This window comes from Arvicola amphibius, chromosome 3 (assembly GCF_903992535.2).
Source record: "Arvicola amphibius chromosome 3, mArvAmp1.2, whole genome shotgun sequence".
NCBI lineage: Eukaryota > Metazoa > Chordata > Mammalia > Rodentia > Cricetidae > Arvicola > Arvicola amphibius.
The window spans coordinates 132,986,870-133,006,366 of NC_052049.1; the positions used below are offsets into that span (position 1 = coordinate 132,986,870).

The window sequence follows — 19,497 nt, forward strand, 5'->3', positions numbered from 1 at the left end:
GAAGGGACCAGGTGAGAAGGCTGTGCAGTGTATAGCTTGCTCAGAATACCCAATGGCCATTCCTACTGGCCAGGGGTTGCAAGGGGTTAGGCAAATGTCACCGGTATCTGGGATCTGAGAGACGAAGGCAGTCAGGAACCCGGCTGAGACCTTGCTCTTCTCTTCCCTCCTTCCAAGTGGTTAGAGCCCCTGTCCCCTCCCCCTGCAGGGTGCTCAGGGCATGGAAACTGTGGCCCTGGCCTGTCCCAAGCTCTCACTGAGCCTCCCGGGGCCAGCTGGCAGCACTCTGTGCGCGACCTTACATTCTTGTGCCTTAGCCAGGATGGGGGAGATGGTGTAAAACAGGAGGTATCCCTCCTGGCTGACTGATAGGCCATATATGTCTGAGATAATGGGTCTCAAGCCTCAGTTTCTCCCTGCACGTAATGAAGGGGCTGGATATGATTTTCTATTTTCTCTGAGGTTTCTTCCATCCCCAACACTCCACAGGTTTAGAATTCATGGAAGGCTCCCACCACCTCGGCAGAGACCCCAGGGTCAAAGTTTGTGCTTTCTGCACTCAGGAAGCAAACAGCTGGAGTTATCCTTGCTGGGCTGAGCTGAAAGTCTGGGACTTACACCGGCCCAGCTGTACATCTCACAGGGTCCTTAGCCTGCAGGGACAGTGACAGAGGAGTGAGAGCAGCAAGGCCCTTACTGGGAGCTGGCAGAGCCCAATGGACTGGCATGAAATGGGGAACAAAAGACAGGCACCTGCTTTCCTGTGTGTTCCAGGACATAGGCCTATTTGAACCTGTTTAGAATATCCTTGGCATAGCGGTGACTGGCTAGGGTCTTGGTAGTGTCCAGTGAGCAGGTCACTGTGGTTCGAAGTGGAGTTGGTTCCCAGATCCAGGCTCAGCCCAGTTCCCTAGTCAGGGAGCTGGGGAAGCCATGCCTCGGGATCTCCAGTACTGGGGCTGTGCAGGTCCTTAGCAAAAGCCAGGGCCTTCCTCACAAGCTGCCTGTGTAGATTGTGTAAGGACAGGCTGATTGCAGACCTCTAACCTGGGACTATCTGAAGTGGCTCTCCCAGGGTCTTCCCTGTCTGGGGACCTAGACAGAGTTAGGGTGGTAACTATAGGAGCAGTAGCTCCAAGGCCAGCATTAGGGGCGGGCTAGAAGACCCCACACCAACCATCCCATGATCACACCAGTTAGCCTCTAGACCAGGTAGTAGGTCAGTGGCAGCCTCCAGACTCAGTCTAGGAGGCTACCTGCTCCTCAGCCCAGGCCAGAAGCAGACAGCAAGATGAATTCTCACTGCTTTCAGAGTGAGAGCCCTTTATCTCAAGCCCACCCAGGAGATTGACAGGGCTGATGATAGCTGCTGATTTTCCAAGCTGGCAAAATTAGTGGGGGTAGGATGTAGGGGTTTCTGTAATGCTTGGCTGATGGATTAGGTGGTGGGGCAGGTCTCTTGGGGAGCAAAGGGTGACCTTGGAAAATGTGGATTCTATCGAAAGGAGAGAGAGCAATAAGCTCTCTTCCTCACACTGGCTGTCAATAAGACTCCTCGGTGCCGGTACAGCGGATGGAAACTGCTCATTGCCTAGCCTGGCGGCTCCGGGGCTGTAGCATTTGACTGCGTGATAAGAAATTGCCAGGCACTTTCTAATTACAATTATCATCATCGTGGATGTCTCTCTTAATTACTTTCTTATAATTAGCTGTTGCTTTTTCCCCTCAGCATTTGTATACTTTGCAGATTTGCTGACATTTGAGAACCCCAAAATAGGGATGTTTGGGGAGGGGGGCAGGAAGGTGGGGGCACAGTGTCTGCTCCTGCCAGGCAGCCTGCTACATGAGGGACTTTCGTGAGGAGAACCCGGGGCCAGCAAAAGGTGGAGAGGGCGGGTTTGCTGAGCAAATGTGGCCAGAGTTCGGGGGTGTGGTAGAGGCCTCTGGTTTGTACATGAGCTCCATGAGTTTTTATATTTATTTTACTTTTACTCATGTGTGCATGTGTCTATGTGAGCATATGCCCCATGTATATGAATGCCAATGGAGGTCAGAGGGCAGTGGATCCCGTGGAACTTGAGTTACAAAGTTAATTGTGAGTTGCCAGACGTGGGTCCCAGGAAATGAGCTCACGTCCTCTGGAAGAGCAGCAAGTGCTCTTAACTACTGAGCCATCTCTCTAGCCACCCCCTCTCCACCATCCCATCTCAGTTTTTCCTTATTCTTTCTTCTCTGTCTCTGTATCTCTTTCTGTCTATCCCCCTGTCTCTGTCTCTGAGACAGGGTTTCTCTACGCATAACCTAGACTGGCCTCAAATTCATCTTGATCCTCTAACTTTATACTCCTGAGTCCTGGGCTCATAGGTATGTATTACCACATCAGCCTGAGAAGATTGTCTTTTTTTTTAAAGGTAGGGTCTAATGTAATCCAGGCTAGCCTCCAATTTACATTGTAGCTGAGGATAATGCTAAATTCTTGTTCTTCTTTCCTGTACCTCCGGAGTGCCGGGATTAGGTGTGTGGTACCATACATGGTTATGAGGTGTTGTGGATTCTCTGTCAACTGAACTGCATCTCTAGTGTCTGAAGGAGCTATTACCAAAAAACCAAGGCTGCCCTGTCTCAGGTTGGGGTTTCGTTTTAAGTGTGGCTGGGGTAGACACCATGCCCGCTTTTCGGATACATTTCAAGTTGAACAACTCAAGTTCTATTAAGCTTGATGTTTATTCCCCAAACCAAAGATACATTTGGAACATCCTTTGTACTAGGGGCCCTTGACAAAGTGGCTTCTGCTTTGTGCCCAGATGGCTGTTCTCACTGTCTGCTTTTTTTTCTCTCCCATGCCTTTAGCCCTGTGCACGGAGGAGTGTATGCATGGCCGTTGTGTCTCCCCAGATACCTGCCATTGTGAACCTGGATGGGGAGGCCCTGACTGTTCCAGCGGTAAGTCTGGGATTTTGGGGATCAGTGGTCCACAGTTCTGACATTGGAAGGGGTGGTAGCATGTGCGAGTTCATTCATGTGACCGGTGGAGATGACTTTGGATGTCAGGAAGATGCCAGATATAGTTAACATGTGACAGCATTTTGGGGGTCAAGGCTCTAGGAGGATGGGTAGATGACTCGTGGGGTCTTGAGGGTTATAAATGTGGAGAGCTGTACAATCATTTGTACACTTTTCTTTTGATGATCCATCTCTATATATGGCTTTTTGAGGGTTGGGATGAACTTGAGATGAAGTGTACCTGTTTACATACCAAGGTGGTTATTAGGCCTGGTCCTTGACTTGGTTGGTTCAGAAACTCAGTTTCATGAGTGCCCATGGGTGCACAAGGGGCTATTGTGTGAGGATGGTGGCTACCAGGACATCTCTGCCCCAGTAGTAAGAGAAGGGGACACCCCTAGGGGCAGGATACTGTTCCTATATCTCCTTGCATGGATGACCCAGTGACCCACAGAAAAAATGGGACATCATCTTTATTGTGGTACTAGTTCTCTGGAGGAGGACTGTATCAGGAAAAGCTGAAGAGATTCGCTGCTAAGAGCTGGAGATGAAGCCTCCTCTCCCTCTGGTAGTCTCAGATGACCCTTTCCACAGGTACATTCCATAACCAGTCAATAGCTGTTGAATACTGGGGTCCTATTGGCTAGAGGCCTTGACTAGCATTGGAGCCCCGTTTTCTTCCTGCTTTAAGTTGGTGTGGGTGAAAACATACCTAGGCCAACCTGTTAGAGGTCTAAGTACCACTGTTTATGAGTCCTGGGGAGCCACCCCTGTGTCCTTTTCCACAGAGCCGATGCTGTAAATCTTAGGCAGGGGACTGCTGGGTTCACACACATTAGCCTGACAGTGTGTGTGCCTGCTCCTGCTCTCTGCTGGGCTGGGCAAATCTAATTGTGGTCTTTTGATATGCAGATTTGATACATGATGCCTATGTCTTTGTCTAGAAGGGCATGAGAAAATGTCAGCCCAAAGAAAGATATGGGATATGTGGTTTTATCTAAAGTCTTGGTGACTCTCCTGGCTTCTTGGAGGGGTCCACATCTGCTTGGAGCTTCCAATAGCCCCTGTGTAATGTGTGGGGAAACCCTAAATGTCTGGATAGCCTCCATTTCCAGCCAGTCCACGGCCTTAAAGAAAGGCTGTGACTGAGAAGGAAGGCCAGACGATGAAGGATGAGCCTGAGGGATGAATGTACAAGTTATTTTCAACCAGTTTTTCTGTGGACTTTAAGTTCAGGAAGCACAATGGGGAAATGTCCAAGGGCATGTTCCCTGTCCATGTTTCCTTTGGTGTAATTCTGCTGACAGTGGATTTTTGGGGAGAAACATTTGACTGGAGTGGATGACCTGGATGGGCTGGGCCTACTTGTGGCTGCTGCCACCTCTTCCCAAGAAAAAGGGCGGCCTGTGAAGGAGGGGATGAGGCCTCAGTCTCTCTCAGGCTGTGCACTTACAGCTGGTTCAGTGCTGTGAAGTCAGGTGGGTCGGGGGGGGGGCTTTCAGACAGCATCTTTGTCATTTCTGATTTACTGTCTGGTGACCTTGGATGAATGGGATTTGCCGGTGTTGAGCAGTCTTGCATCGGGGTAAGTTTACCAAACACCAGGGTTACATCACAGAATAACATGAGGATAATTCAGTCACAAATGTCATCACATTTGGGGGCTGATCTAACCCACAGTTTGTTCCCTTTCCCTAAATCCTCCTGCTAAGCTGGGAGCCACCGTCTCTGGTTCAAAGGACCTTGCTCTCTGGGATATACTCAAAGGCATGTATTACCAGAGCCAAAGAAAGTACTAAGGGACTGGTTTTGATCAAGTCAGTTTTATTATCGCTGTGACCCAATACCCGATAGAAACAACCTGCGAAGGGAGGGGTTTATTTCAGCTCGCAGTTTCAGAGAGTTCAATCCATGGTGGCCTGGCTAACCATCATGGTGGTAGAGTGTGGTGAAAGAGATTCTCAACCTCATGACAGACAAACAGACAGGAAGGAAAGAGAGGGAGTTGGGAAGAAGAGGCCAAGGACAAGATACGTGCCCTGGACTCACTCCCTGTCCCCACTTCCTAAAGTTTTCTCCAACTCTCAAAATAATGCCAGCAGCTGGGAAAAGAACAGTGGGTTATGGTCTTCCAGAGCCGGCCCCAGCTTCATTTTGAGGGAAAACAGTGTTCGATGAAGGGAATTCGTGGATTCTCGTGTCAGAGCTTCAGCAGTGCCTGGCGGAGAGCTTTCCCACCCTTGAGTCCCTCTAACATAGGAAGCTCACTACTTCCTGTGGAAGTTCATTTTGGCTGCTGGGAAATCTTCCCTTCTCCCCAGTGGAACTATTTCTCTGGTTCCTACTGGTTGCTTCTTGCTCACAGTGAGTACTGAGCAGGCTGATGGATTGCGGTGATCTTTTTCTTGGCATGTCTGGAATTTCTCCCAAGGAGCTCATTGGACAAGGCCACAGGCTGTGGATGTGTGGCGAACTGCCCCAGATCAGAGGATTATAGCCATCGAGGTTGCTTGGAAGAAATGGGGGCTCCCCCATGTAACATGAAGGAAGCCAGGCCTGCTTGTTGGGGTTTCTGTCCCGCCCAGAACCCCACAGCTGGAAAGCCCCAAAGAAATAACACAGAGATCTCTATAAGTTATAAAGCTGATTGGCCTATTAGCTCTAGCCTCTTACTGGCTAACTCTCACAGCTTGATTAACCCATTTTTCTGATCTATGTTAGCCATGTGGCTCAGTACCTTTTTTCAGTGGGGCAGATCACATCCTGCTGCTTCGGTGATCTGGGCAGGAGTGGGAGGAATCAACTTCCTCCTTCCCAGAATTCTCCTGTTCTCATTACATCATTTCTACTTCCTGTCTGGTTTTCCCACCTTTACCTCCTGCCTGGCCAATCAGCATTTATTTAAAACATGATTGACAGATTACAGACAATTCTCCCGCACCACCCCCAGCTCCCCCTTCCAGTAATATGCACAGCCACTGATCTCCTCTTTTCTTCTCTGAGATGTATTGTGTCTTATGGGACGTCATTTGGGCTGCTTTGCCATCTGTCTTTTTCCTATCGCCTGTGGCCTTTATTTCCCCTTAAATTATCATCCCTGTATCCAAGCCCATAACCGCAGGCCTGCTCTGACTAGTCCTGAGAGAGGACAGTTTTGTTACTATCAGTGCTGCCATCGATTGAACTTGCCCATGCATGGGACACGGTCTTGAACTTCATGTTTCATCTTCACAGCATCCCTGTGCTGAGGAATTATTAGACTTGTTTTACAGTGCAGAGAGGCTGGCAAAGTAGTCATAGACACAGCTAACCAGTAAATGGTGAAACCAGGTCAAAACCCTGGGTTCTAAATCTAACTCTGCAGGTGCGTCTACCCATGTGAGCCTATGCAGAGGCCAGAGGTCAACAGAGAGTCTCTTCATCTATCACTACCCCTTATTGTTTGAAGCAAGGCCTTTCACTGAGTAGGCTAGACTGGCTGGCCAGTGAGCCCCAAGGAATCCTCCTTTCTCTGCCCCATCCCTGCCAGTGCTAGGGCCCAATGTGTGGCCACACCTATTTTTCTAAGATTTATTTATTATTATTATTATTATTATTATATTTATTTATTTATATATATTTATATATTTATATATTTATTTATTATTGTGTATACAGTGTTCTGTTTGCATGACTGTCTTCAGGCCAGAACAGGGCATCAGATCTCATTATAGATGGTTGTGAGCCACCAAGTGGCCGCTGGGAATTGAATTCAGGGCCTCTCAAGAAAAGCCAGTGCTCTCTTAACCTCTGAGCCATCTCTCCAGTCCCCCCTCCTTTTTAATGTGGGTGATGGAACTTAAAACGCAGATTCTCATGCTTGCATAGCAAACTATTTCCCAGTCATAAACCTGAACTCTTAACGATTATAGCCTTCCTTTTGGGCATTCTATCCCTGTTAATAAGGCCTTGGGTTGAAATAGGTTTCCCTTTTTTAGATTGTGTGTAGGTGACTACGGGTCTTGAGGGAGCCCAGGGGCACTGAGTCTTCTGGAACTGGAGTTACAGGCAGTTGGGAGCTGCACCAGGTGTGTGCTGGGACCTGAACTCAGGTCCTCGGGAAGAGCAGCATATGTTCGTAACCAATGAGCTGTCTCTCTAGTCCCTGAAATGCATTTTCAATGGGAGAATGTAGCTGCTCTCAGGAGAAGGAAGAATATGTTCATAAGCTTTGACTCAGAGACACCATTGTAGGGAGAAAAATCAGGCAAGAAATGCAACTTACGATTAGATGTGATCTAACAGTCAAGCCTGCTTGTGTTGCTGGACATCCACCAGCCTGCAGGGCTTGGGGAGACATATCCCTCCAGGTGCAGTATGTGTCCCTAGAGATCTCAGGTTGGATCTATACATGGGATGAAAACGTTTCAGATTGACTTCAATGGGAAACAGCAGGCTTCCTTGGCTTGGATTTTTCCCCATTGACTTTGAAGTTATACATCTTCACATTTAAAAGGAGAAGTTTACCAAGAGCATAGACTCCAGGTCGTGGCCCAGGCTCACCTCTCCCAGCCTTTGGATGGTAGGAGCCCTGGCATTTTCCTGACATTTGTATGCAACGCTAGACCTGGATCCCACATGTATGCTAGCCGGAAACTCGCTCCTTTAATTCAACCCTAAGTTGTACACTCTTTTCCTTGCCAATAAGCATTAATCTCCTTTAAATTTTTAACGGCTGTCTAGACTTCCATTCTGTGGTTTACTGTATGTCTTTCACTAGGCCTGGCTGGTGAACATTTAAGTTGTTTCTGATCATTCCCTGCCACTGGATTCTTTGGGTCTGTTTGTCGTAGAACTTGGGATTTTTTTCACAGTTTAGGAAGTACAAGATGGGTCGGGGCTGGGACTCAGTTGCCTGGGCTTCTGGTAAAAGACTGTGACCCCAGCACGTCAGAGGTAGAGACAGGGGGATCTGGGGTTCAGGGTCATCCTTAGCTGCATAGTGGGTTTGAAGCCAGCCTGGGACACATGAGACTGTTTCAAAAAGAAAATCACAACAAAAACCCCTTTGGATTTGCTATTGGTTGATGCGTTAGCACCCATAGATACAGAGGACTGGAAGTACCAAAGCCAACATGTGCCTTAAGACCCCTTTGTTCTGTAGTTGATGAAAACTCCAGAATGCCAAGCATGGGCAGAGAAACCTGACCACCGTGTGGAGGAATGCTGCACGGAGCCCAAACTCGACCCTCTGGCCTCCAGTGCCCAGAGTGTACTATGTACTCTTTGAAGCCTACCCAAGGCAGCTGAGTTGCACACAGACACTTCTCTGTTCTACAAGTGTGCATGTAGAACCAGTGGGATGGTTGAGTGTGTAAAGGTGTTCACTGCAAGCTTGATAAGCCGAGTATGACCACCAGAATCCACACGGCAGAAGGAGAGAAGCGATTATTACATGTTATCTTCTGACCACATATGCATGCATGTGTGCATGTATACACACACACACACACACATACTGAATAAAATATAGTAAAAATTTAAGTGTGTGTAAACTATATGAGGCAGAGCATAATAGCTTTAATACTGATACTAGGGTGATGTAGGCAGAAGGATCAGGAATTCAAGGCCCTCCTTGAATACCTGGTAAGTTCAAAGGCAGTCTGGGCTACATGAGACAGAGAGAGAGAGAAAGAGAGAGGGGGGAGAGAGGGAGAGAGGGAGGGAAGGGGAAGGGAGGAGAAGGAAGAAAGGAAGAAAAGGAAGGAAGGAAGGAAGGAAGGAAGGAAGGAAGGAAAGAAGGAAGGAAGGAAGGGAGGGAGGAAGGAAGGAGAAAGTATGAGCAGGCATTTGGCAGCTCCATCATGTGCAATGATTGCCCCCTGGCTCTTGGCAGTCCCCTGGGGGAAACAGCACCGTTTCTAAAGTGACCAATGATTGATCACATCCAGTGACATAAAGATTGTCATGACCACGAGTCACGTCCCTGCAGATTTGCCTCTCTGTGTGAATTTCAGCACAAACCTTCCAAGAATATTTTGGAGGCTTTTTCAAAATCTTGGGATTATATATATGTGTGAAGAAGAGCCCGGGGTCCTGGATGAAAATGTCGGAATAATTCTTCTTGCACCTGTCTCTCCCTCTTCTCCTTAGCAGCCCAATTTCTTCTCGGGATAAATTCCTGGAAGTGGCAGGGAAGGATGTAAATATCTGTCATCTGGTACCTGCCCCTGCCCTGCCTTTTGCAGCTGCCAAGGGATTGAAGGATTAATCATTTTGACAGCCCTCCAGGAGACAAATTTGGCTCTAAGGTGGGAATGGGGGCTCTCCATGCTTTTACAGACTTAGACCTCCCCCACTGACTAATTTCTTTAAGGGCCATCACTAATTTCTTTCTGCTCTGTAAAGGAAGGAGGTAGACAGCCCAGCTCTATGGATTGTCTGGGCTCTTCACCCGAGCAATATGGGGAAACCGAGTGGCCACGTGCTTGGCCGCAAACCTGCGTCCCGTATAATAACGAAGCATGAGAGGATGGGACGTCAGTTTATACTGCATAAGGACAACAGAGTGGCCCTTATTAAATTGCACGAGGCTCACAAGTGGAGATAAAAGGGGAAAGAAGTTTTTCTATATTGAATATCTAGCTTTTTAAAGTAATTAGGAATATTAAAGCGCTGACAATGATTGAGATAGAAACATTATTCATAACTTTTATTTCCGTACTGGGCAATGATCCAGTGTATTTCATTTATGAGGTTTGAGCTGTAAGGAGAAGGACGTGAGCCAATTCCTAAATTAAATATGCCCTGTTAACTTTTATAAATGATACCCAAAAATTAACTTGGAAGTTTAAGCTTTCATTGTATTATTTAATTATTGTCTTTCCTAGGCTCCACTTCTCCCATGGTACTTTGCAGTTTGGGTTGTAGACAGTAGAATGGGATTTGGGGTTTGGTCTTTGGGATCCCCAAAAGAGGTGACTGGGGTCAGTGTGACAGGGGCTGCTACTCTGGAGTTGTCCCAGCATCTTAATTTGCCCCGAGCTTCCGTTCTGTTTGCATGTCTCAGGGAAAGCCTGTGGTAATAACTGCTCAGCAGTGCCCCCACCGACTGGCAACCTCCTCCCCCTTCTGGGATCCTGGGCTCTTGGTAGCCAACAGCCCTGAGGAGTGACTGCAGCCAGGCCCAACTTCTGCCAAGTCCAGGGTGTTATTTTGAATGATGATGGGGGCCAACTTGACTCTCTGTAAGTTTTGCAAATGGAAATAAAGCCCTGATGTGGGGATGTAGTTCGGGTGATAGAATGCAATCCCACATGAATGGGACATTGGGTTTATCCCCAGCACAGCATTTAACCAGTCTGGTGGTGAACATCTGTTATCCTGGTGCTCAGCTGGGGGTCTGCATGACCACACAGTTTCTCAAACATCCTTTAACAAATTGTGATTAAAATATGCATGATATAAGATTTAGTGTGGTCAGCATTTTTGTAGACATAGTTTTGAGACATCAGTACAGTCACATGGTTGTGCGGTAATCAATGCTACCCACACCTCCAGAACTCTTCCTCTTCCTCAACTGAAACTCTGAAGCCATCAAACCCAACTCCCAGCCTCCCTTCCCCAAGCCCTGGCTGCCACCACTCTCCATTTTCCTTTGTCTGAGGGGTGGGGTGTGGGAGGAGGTTGAGATGAGGCCTCACTATGTAAACCAGGCTGATCTTGAGTTCTGCCTTCTGAGTGCTGGGATTAAAGGTTTATGCCACCACACCCAACTTCATTCTCTCTTCTATCTGACTACCCTGTACTTCATTTTAGTGGCGATACATAGTATTGAACATTGTCATGCAGTTGGCATGTTTTAATGCACCATAAAAACACATGTGTTAAAGGTCACTGTAGACAAACTAAAGTGGAACCATTTGGATGGGGGACAATGCTTTCAAAACTAGTAAGCGACTCATTTCAGAATACATAAAGAATTCCTATGGAACAGAAAAATGTAATCAATCTGATTTGAAAATAGGCAAAGGCTGGGAGCAGAGCTCAGGGGTAGAGGACTTGCCTAGCATGAGACCCTAGGTTCGAATTCCAGGATGGCAAAAGAGAAAAGAAAAAGACAATAGAAAGAAAAAGACAAGGGTCTTGAGTAGGCATCTAGGCAATGCTCCAAGAAGATATAGAAATGGCTAACAGGTATGTGCAGAGAAGAGCAGTACCACCCACCATTAAAAATGCACAGCAAAGCTCCAAGTGATACTGCTTTACACCCACTGGAACAATCAGTCATTCAAATACAAAACAAAAGCCACCCCCAGGAGGGCTGGGGCAGAGCTTAGCTGGTAGTGTGCTTGCCTAGTGTGCCGGCTCCTGGGTTTGATCCTTAGCCCGCATACACTGGGCACAGTGGAGTGGCACACACCTGTAATTCTATTATGCAGGATATAGAGGCAGGAAGATCAGGAATTCCAGGTCATCTTTTGATTGTGTAGTGAGTTTGAGGCTAGCCACCAGGCATCCAGAGGGTGGGATGGCTGGGTTATCCAAGAGACTGGGGAAAGTGGAGAAAGATCAAGAGCTAACTTAGGCCTTCCAGGCAGCTGACTGTTAGCAGGGATGCTTCAGGGGTGAGCTAGGGCTTCATACCCTCTGGGTCACTGAGTTCTGGGGGATTCTTGTCTGCCTCTAGCACAGGCTCTGCTTTCACTGTGTCCCCACATCACACTGGCACAGGCAACGGGAAGTGGCTCCTGGCAGAAGCCCTACACTGCCATGATCAAGAGAACCCTTTTCGGGCTCCATCTCTGCCTTGGTGGCCCTGGCCAAGTCCTTCCCCCTCTAGATGCTGAGGCATGGGGCACCCCAGTGTTTTCATCTGTAAAGACAGTTATCCTGGAGGCTCTAGAGCTGTACAGTGCTGCTTCTGTGGAATCAAATCCCAGCACCAGTTTGATGGTTATGGAGGTGGGGAAGAGGGGGCCTTCCTGCTAACTCCACAAAGACATAGCCCTCCTGTGCTTGCTTCTCTCTTTATTCTCAACTTAGACAGGAGTGGGGGAGGTGTGAGGACCCTGGAGGGCCCCTCTTGACACTTTCTAGCCCCTCTTAGGCAAGGCTAAGCCCTTGATGGCCCAGGTATAGGCTGATTCTCCCCCACAGACCCAAGCAGGGTGCAGAGGGTACAGGGCCATTGGGAGGCCAAGGCTTTCTCCTGGGCTATTTCTCACTACATTGAGCTGCTGTGCTGTCAAGGTTAGAGCAACTCTAGATGAATGTGTTTCAAAGCAATCATCCCTGCTGTTGTTCGCTTGGCTCTGCCTAGCTTATAGCCCCTTGCAGATCCAGCCTGGGTTGCCTTCTACCAGCATCTGCTGGGCCTGGGGGCTTCCCCAGGATGGTGGGTCCTGTGTCAACCCCACACACTGATGCAGTCACTATGACAGGAACAGAGGGGAAATGTGGATGGCAGCAAATGCTTTGTCAAGGTCTGTGAGCAGGAAGAGCTGAGCCCACCGCCCCCCCCAATTATAATATGGAACAGCAGCAACCAAACCCAGGGTTCAACAGCCTGACCACAGCTCAGCAGCTCCGTGAGCTCCCTCTCACAGTTCTGTCCATGCAAAACATAGTTGATGAGCTCCTGCCAGAGACCATGGGGCCAGAGGGTTCAGGGATGGGTATCACTGTTGAGGAGGAGTGGGAGCCTAAACTACCAGCATAGAGCCAAGGACAACTCAAGAGACAAGGGAAGGAAGATTCTGGATGTGTGTTTGTATGTGTGTGTGTGTGTTCACAAGCATGTATACACATGTATGTGCTTGCATATGAGCACATGTGTGGAGCCTAGAAGCATATTCCTTGATCTTTCTTTTTCTTATATATATGCAGGGTCTTGCACTTGAACCCAGACCTTACCTGTTCATCTAGTCTGGCTAGCCAGCTTGCCTAAGGATCCCACCCCTGACTTCTAAACACTGAGATTACAGGTGGCCTGCCAATACATGTATGGGTGCCAGAGATCTGGCTCTGGTTTTCATGTTTGTTCAGTAAGAAGTTTACCCCACTGAGTGATCTCCCCAGCCCAGACTCTGGCTTTTATGGAAAGGGAACCCAGATATTTGAGAAAGCCATTATGAGAAGTAGTAGAAGACAGAAGCCAGGTGTACACCCTGCTCCCTATTAGAAGCATAAGCTTCTTTAGAAGCAGGTCCAGGGAGATAAGCAGTGGCCTGGAGCCCCACAGCCAAGGGGAATCAGCCATGATGGGACAGGTGGGGACAGCTCATAGACCTCAGGATATAGGACTAAAGACTCCAAGCCCTCCCACACCTTCTCTGTCTTGGGACCAGGTTGTGGTACTGGGATGGTGTGTACCAGGAAGGGAACCCTTCCCAGACCCCACCACTACCCAGGGAGAACTATAAGGTGGAGCCTGTGCCTGCCCCACCAGGTCCTGAGAAGGCAGACTGTGGACAGAGGGTTGCACCGGCCATCATCGTTCCCCTCCCAGTAGGGGAAGCTCCTTAGGCTCCCATCACACCTGGTGGCTGCTTCCTCTTAAATCAGGAAGATCTGGGATCAGTCAAGTCAGGGGTCATATACTGAAAGCTGGCTTTCCGTACCTGACCATTCCAGACACTGGGCAGCCCAAAATTCATCCACGTGAGTTGCCAGTTGGAGGGAGTATTGGTGATGAGAAGAGGGGGGTATATTCCACCCGACTCAGCTCTGGCCATCTGCTCCCTGAGAACGAAATTAATAAGTGACACACAGGGAGCCTTGAGAGCTGGAGAGTGAGAGGGGGAGGGGAGTCTGCCTCAAACGTTTGACAAAAGCAGAGCAGAGTGGCAGGAGCCAAGCTGGCATAGTCACGAGAGGCTGGCAGCCGGTGCCCACGTCCCTCCTGGGCCCCATGGGGGTTGTAAAGGACACGGTTCTCCCCCATACACATGAGTACATAGCTGTGCTTCCAGAGTGGTGTGGGAAGCAAGGTACTCAGGGGAAGGAATCACGAAGCAGCTAAGCTGGGTGCTGGCCAGGTGGGTCCCCCCCCCCGGGGGAGGGGGGAAGAGAAGCCCCTCTCTCAGCTGAGAGGCTGGGGTAGAGGGTGGAGCTGTGATGCAGTGAGTGCAGCCTCAGCAAGCCCTGAGTTTGCAGTACAACACTGGAGATAGTTATGAACGCTCAGGCCACCTCCACACAGTAAGTGGTGACCAGGACTTGTGCTCTGTGGGTAAGGATGCTAACTAAGGTCCAGGGCACTCAGCTGCTCTGCAGTGGGGATTGGTGAGGTGTGTTTCTGCCATAGTGTCAACCTTTGCACGGGGCCAAGATTGACCTGGGTTCCTCTCCTGTGTCGTCGGCCCTCCTAACTCATCCTCAAAACTACTCCCTGTACAGCGCCATAGCCACTCACCACTGCCCTCCCCATCACCCCAAGAAGGAACCGGAGACTTCTAGCTGCACAGCTAGCTAGTGGTGGAGCCGGGTTAGAGCCGCTCTCTGTAGATTACACCCAAGATCCCAGCTGGCACTTTGTTCCCAGGCTGTGTCCTCTCTCTCTAATCCTTCCTATACCTGGGAAACAGGGTGACTGTGCAAATACAACAGGGACCATGTCGCTTCCTGCTCCCTAAGGCCTGTAACAGGTACACAGCTCTTCCATAGGCCTTCAGGCTCCCTCATGATCCCCACCTGGCTACCACCATGTTTTCCCTTCTCACCCATATTGGCTGCTTTGCTTATTACTATGACAAATACCTGACAAAAAACAACTTAAGAATGAAGGGTTTGGCCAAGCGTGGAAGTGCACTCCTTAAATCCCAGCACTAGGGAGGCAGAGGCAGGCAGATCTCTGCATTCAAGGCCAGCTTGGTTTATATAGTAAGTTCCAGGACAGCCAGGGCTGTGTAGAGAGACCCTATCTCAAAAACAAAAAGAATAATAAGAAGAAAGGAAGTGTTCATTCTGACTCACAGTTGGAGGGCACGGTCCGTCATGGCAGGGAGGGCATGATGGGAGATGGTGGAGATGATGATGGAGACTCACACTGCATCCACAGTCAGGAAGCGGAGAGTGATGGGAGCTGGTGCTCGGCTTGCTTTCTCCTTTTCATTCATTCTGGGACGCTTGCCCATGGGGCGACTTCACCACAGTTAGGGTAGGCCCCCCTCAATTAACCTACTCTAGAAACAGGATGTTATCTCCCAGGCGTCTCTATAAATAGGTCCTGTCAACTTGATGGTCAATATTTGCCATCCCATTACTCCCCTCTTTCTCATCTCCCTTAACCCATTGACCTGCGGCCAGTTCTGAAGCCAGAGCAGCATCCACTGTGCCCATAGCCGGTATGGTCCTCAGTACCCCTGTATCTTCACTCTCCCTCATCCACTGCCTTGAGACCTCCTCCACAGCAGCACTGGCATCTGTCTTGTCCCCACAGCACGGAAGCTATTCATGCTGCCTGGCACATAGCAGATCCTCTGTTTAGTGAGAGCGGCGGGTTTAGTTTTCCATTTGATCCCACCCTCTGCCCCTCTCGGATAACACTGAGGTGGTGATGCTAGGACTCGGGGAGAGGGTCTGACTCTGTAGGAGGCTTCAAGAAGAAAACAAGCAGGCACGCCCAACTCTGTGACTTGACCTTTCAGAGTTTTCCTACTAAGTTCCTATGCCGTGAGGCTGGACTCACATGGGTCCTTCAGAGGAAGCCACTATAACTAGTAGGTAGAGAGAAAGGCGAGACACCTGGAAGGAGAGAACCAGAGCCACAGGAAAGATATAATCTGAGTTTTAATGGTCAAGATGGAACAGAGTGCCAAGACACCAGGGAGGACTGGGAGCCAGGCCAATGTGACATGCCAGTCTGGATGGCATGGTGCTCTCACACCAAGGCCCAAAAGCTTGACGATGACTTGGTGGGCAGGAGCAGCTCCTGGAAGTGTGTTTTGCATCAGTTGAGTCTGCATTGTTGCCTGGTGGGACACTCCTAACTCTTTCTTCTCCCAAGGCACCTGCGATCGATTCTGGACCTGGCTGTGGGGGAAAAACTGAGGTTGCTGAATGCTGCAGCCCTGGCTAGGCCTTCCAGGCCAACTGGGCCATGTCCTCTTCCCCCTGTGCCTGACTAGAGGTGACCAAGGAACATATGGTAGGTTTCTTGGCATTGGGTAGGTAGCAGATTGGATGCAAGAGCCACCATGATTAGGTGTGGATGAGTGGATCTGAGTAGAGAATGTTCTGAGAAGGCCAAGTGGGCACATGTCAGCCTGATACCTCCTGCCTCCCTGCTGGACCAGGGATGGAAACCCGGCAGTAATAACCAAAGGAAGCACCTGGGGATGGCCCTATTGCCCCCAGCATCTCTTGCCCCCAGCCGATCTCCTGTAGTCAGCCCTGTCTCCACCTCCAGTCCTCACAGCCAGTGAGACCCCTAAGCAGACAGCCACTACCTAGCAGTGCTATCTTCGTGGAGGCTAGACAGAACTTAAGAATCCATCACCTCCTAATGAGGGAAGCCCATTCTCGCAGTCTGGGTAATAGGCCTCAAATTGAATAATTAATAAAGTTATAAAAATATGTCTATTTTATGGCCAGAATAACTCAGCCTCAATCAGAAGCAATTATTTCTTACAGTTAAACCACTTGGAATTTTTCACAAACGTCTTCATGAACAGCTATAGCAGCAAGACAGGATTCCAGATTTGATTGCCTGCTTGAGAAATCTGCTGAGACCAGCTCTAGGCAACTAGGGCTTCTTTCAGTTGAGAACAGTCCATCTTTCTATCCATCCACCCATCAGCTCATCTATCGGTTCAACTAAACAAACCCCTGTCCACAATGTATTAGCATATTCATCCATCTGTCCATTGTTCTATTTATTCATCTGTCAATCCCTTCATTCATTTTTTCTTGTATGTGAACATCTTTCTGTCTATCTATCCATCCATTAATCTATCCACCCACCTACCCACCCACCCTCCCACCCATTCACTCATCTACCCATTCATCCACCTACCTACCCACCTACCCATCCACCCATCCATCCACCCATCCATCCATCCATCCATCCATCCATCCACCCATCCATCCACCCACCCATCCATCCACCCATCCATCCATCCATCCATCCACCCACCCATCCATCCACCCACCCATCCATCCATCCACCCATCCATCCATCCATCCATCCATCCATCTATCCATCCATCCACAGTAGACATCTCTCGAGTGCCTTCTATGTGTGAGACACTGTGCTATGTTCTGGGCATAAGGACCCCACCCTGAACTGTCAGAGTTCCACCCTGAGCCCAGCTTTCAGGAGGACCTGAGATGAGACCATCAGTAAAACATGAAAAGTCAGTGTGACACTGAGCTCCCCAGGACTATCAATGTCAAAAGGCTCAGGGATACTTGCTGGGGACCCATGCTTGCTTTTAGGATACTGGGAACTGAGTTTACTTCTGAGTCAAATCTTCTCATACTTTCTAAAAGTCCTGTAAGGAATCCTTCCTTAACCTACTGTTCTTTCTGCAAGGAAAAGATATCCTCCCTGACTTCCCTGCCTAAACGGGTGATCTTCTCCTCTTTAAGTTTTATTACATTTATTGTGCATGTGTGTGAATATAAGTATGTGGACACGTGCCACGGTGTACCTGTGGAGTTAGAAGACAACTTGTGGGAGTTGGACCTTTCCTTCTGCCATATGGGTCCCTAGGGAATCTTCCTTAATAAGGTAGGTGCCAACTCCTGAAAGTTGTCCTCTGACCTTTACACGCATGCATACTTTGGCATTCTCTCTCTCTCTCTCTCTCTCTCTCTCTCTCTCTCTCTCTCTCTCTCTCTCTCTCTCTCTCTCTCTCTCTCACACACACACACACACACACACACACACACACAAACAAAGGAAAAACTGAAGTTCTAGAAAGAATCAAGTGGCAAAGGTATGAATCTGGTAATATAATTTAGGAACCATTTGGTAATTTTAAGCAAAGATAGCAAAAATATCCACCTCACAATACAAGTTATTTCAATACCACAGTTTAGATTAATAAACAATTCCAAAGTGTGTCCCAGCACACACATATACACCCACTGATATTTTTAAATCTCTTCTAATTAATTTTTTTAAAGTGATAGCTTTGACCTATTATATTGATCTCATGACTTTCCTCTAGGTTCCCACCCACCCTGGAGTTTGCTCCAGGGACCGTGTCTGGCACGCACAGCCCTGAATCATCATTGGTAATGGGGAAAAGCCGCTCACAACATAGAGGTCCCTTAAGAGGGAAATGGATACATTGCAATATATTCCCACAAAGGAATCTCCACAGCAGTTAAAATGAATGAAGTTGTGCTCTGTCTGTCTGCCTGGATGAATCTCAAATATATCATACTGGGTACAGAAAAAGCCAGGTGCAGAGGGCTACATACATAACATACTGTATCACTTATGCAAGTTTAAAAGCGTACAGAATAATGGACATGTTGTTTATGGGCATATGCATACGTTGTTTGTAAAAACAGACATGGAGATAATAAACAGTAAAGCCAGGCTTGGGATCCCTGGGGAGGGAGCGGATGGATAAGGAGGGGCCCAGAAAGCACATTCAGCCGTGGGATGTTTTACATCTGAAATAGCAGCAGGAGCAGAAGGGGAATGTTCAGATTTGTTGGGTGGGTATAGTGCTTCTGCTTTCTCTAAACTTCATCAAAGCCTTCCTATGCAGAAAGGAGGTTATTGCCACCTCTTTTGGGGGCACCCAGGCTCCTATGGAGGAGTGGGGCGGGGAGACATGTGTTAGTTGTTGCTCAGTTCAGGTGTTTGTTTGGTTTAGCTCAGCAAGGGTTTATGGAGCATCTGTTATGGGCTGATTGGCAGGAAGGCGGGGGCAGCATTACAACTTTGGAACTCCAAAAGGGCACAGCTGCCCACCCATCAGTGCCATCAGAAGCAGACGGGGAAGGGCTGGGGAGATGGCTCTGTCAGTCAAGTGCTTGCCGTGCATGCAGAGAACCTGAGTTCACATTCCCAGTACCCAGGTGGAAAACTGGACATGGTGGTGCGCAGTTCTAATCCCAGCCCTAGTGGGACAGAGATAGGAGGATCCCGGGGCTCACTGGCCAGCAGCCTAGCCTAATGGTAGGCCCTAGGTCCCAGTGAGAGACTCTGTCTACAAAACATGGTGGAGAACCTCCGAGGGTAACTCCTCAGGCCCTTCTCTGGCTTCCACATGCACACCTGCACGTGTACATACACCACACACAAATACCCCCTCCCACACACATGCGTACACTTACAGACAAGTCAACATTCATGTTTCAAGGAAGAAGCTAGAATTCAGTATGTGTGAATCCCTGGAGAATAAGGAAAACTCTCTGGAGGAGGTGAGCACAAGATGAGCCTTGAAGGATAGATAGAGAGACTTCATTGAAGGTTCTGGAAAGGAGATAAAGCCGTAGCTGCAGAGAGCTCTGGTTTGAATGGAAGAGAAGGAAGTAGACCTCCTACCTCTC

The 19,497-nt window shown here is 48.7% G+C and overlaps 1 protein-coding gene across 13 annotated transcripts in view; it reads left to right on the plus strand.

The window, feature by feature from the left end:
* The window catches only part of Megf11 (multiple EGF like domains 11), a 213,141-nt gene that overhangs the window by 35,925 nt on the left and 157,719 nt on the right, over positions 1-19,497 (plus strand). For all 13 annotated transcript variants that reach the window (XM_038323239.1, XM_038323231.1, XM_038323232.1 and 10 more), the window contains one exon: positions 2,851-2,943. In XM_038323239.1, coding sequence (XP_038179167.1) covers positions 2,851-2,943 — 93 coding nt within the window. The remainder of the gene's footprint in view (positions 1-2,850; positions 2,944-19,497) is intronic.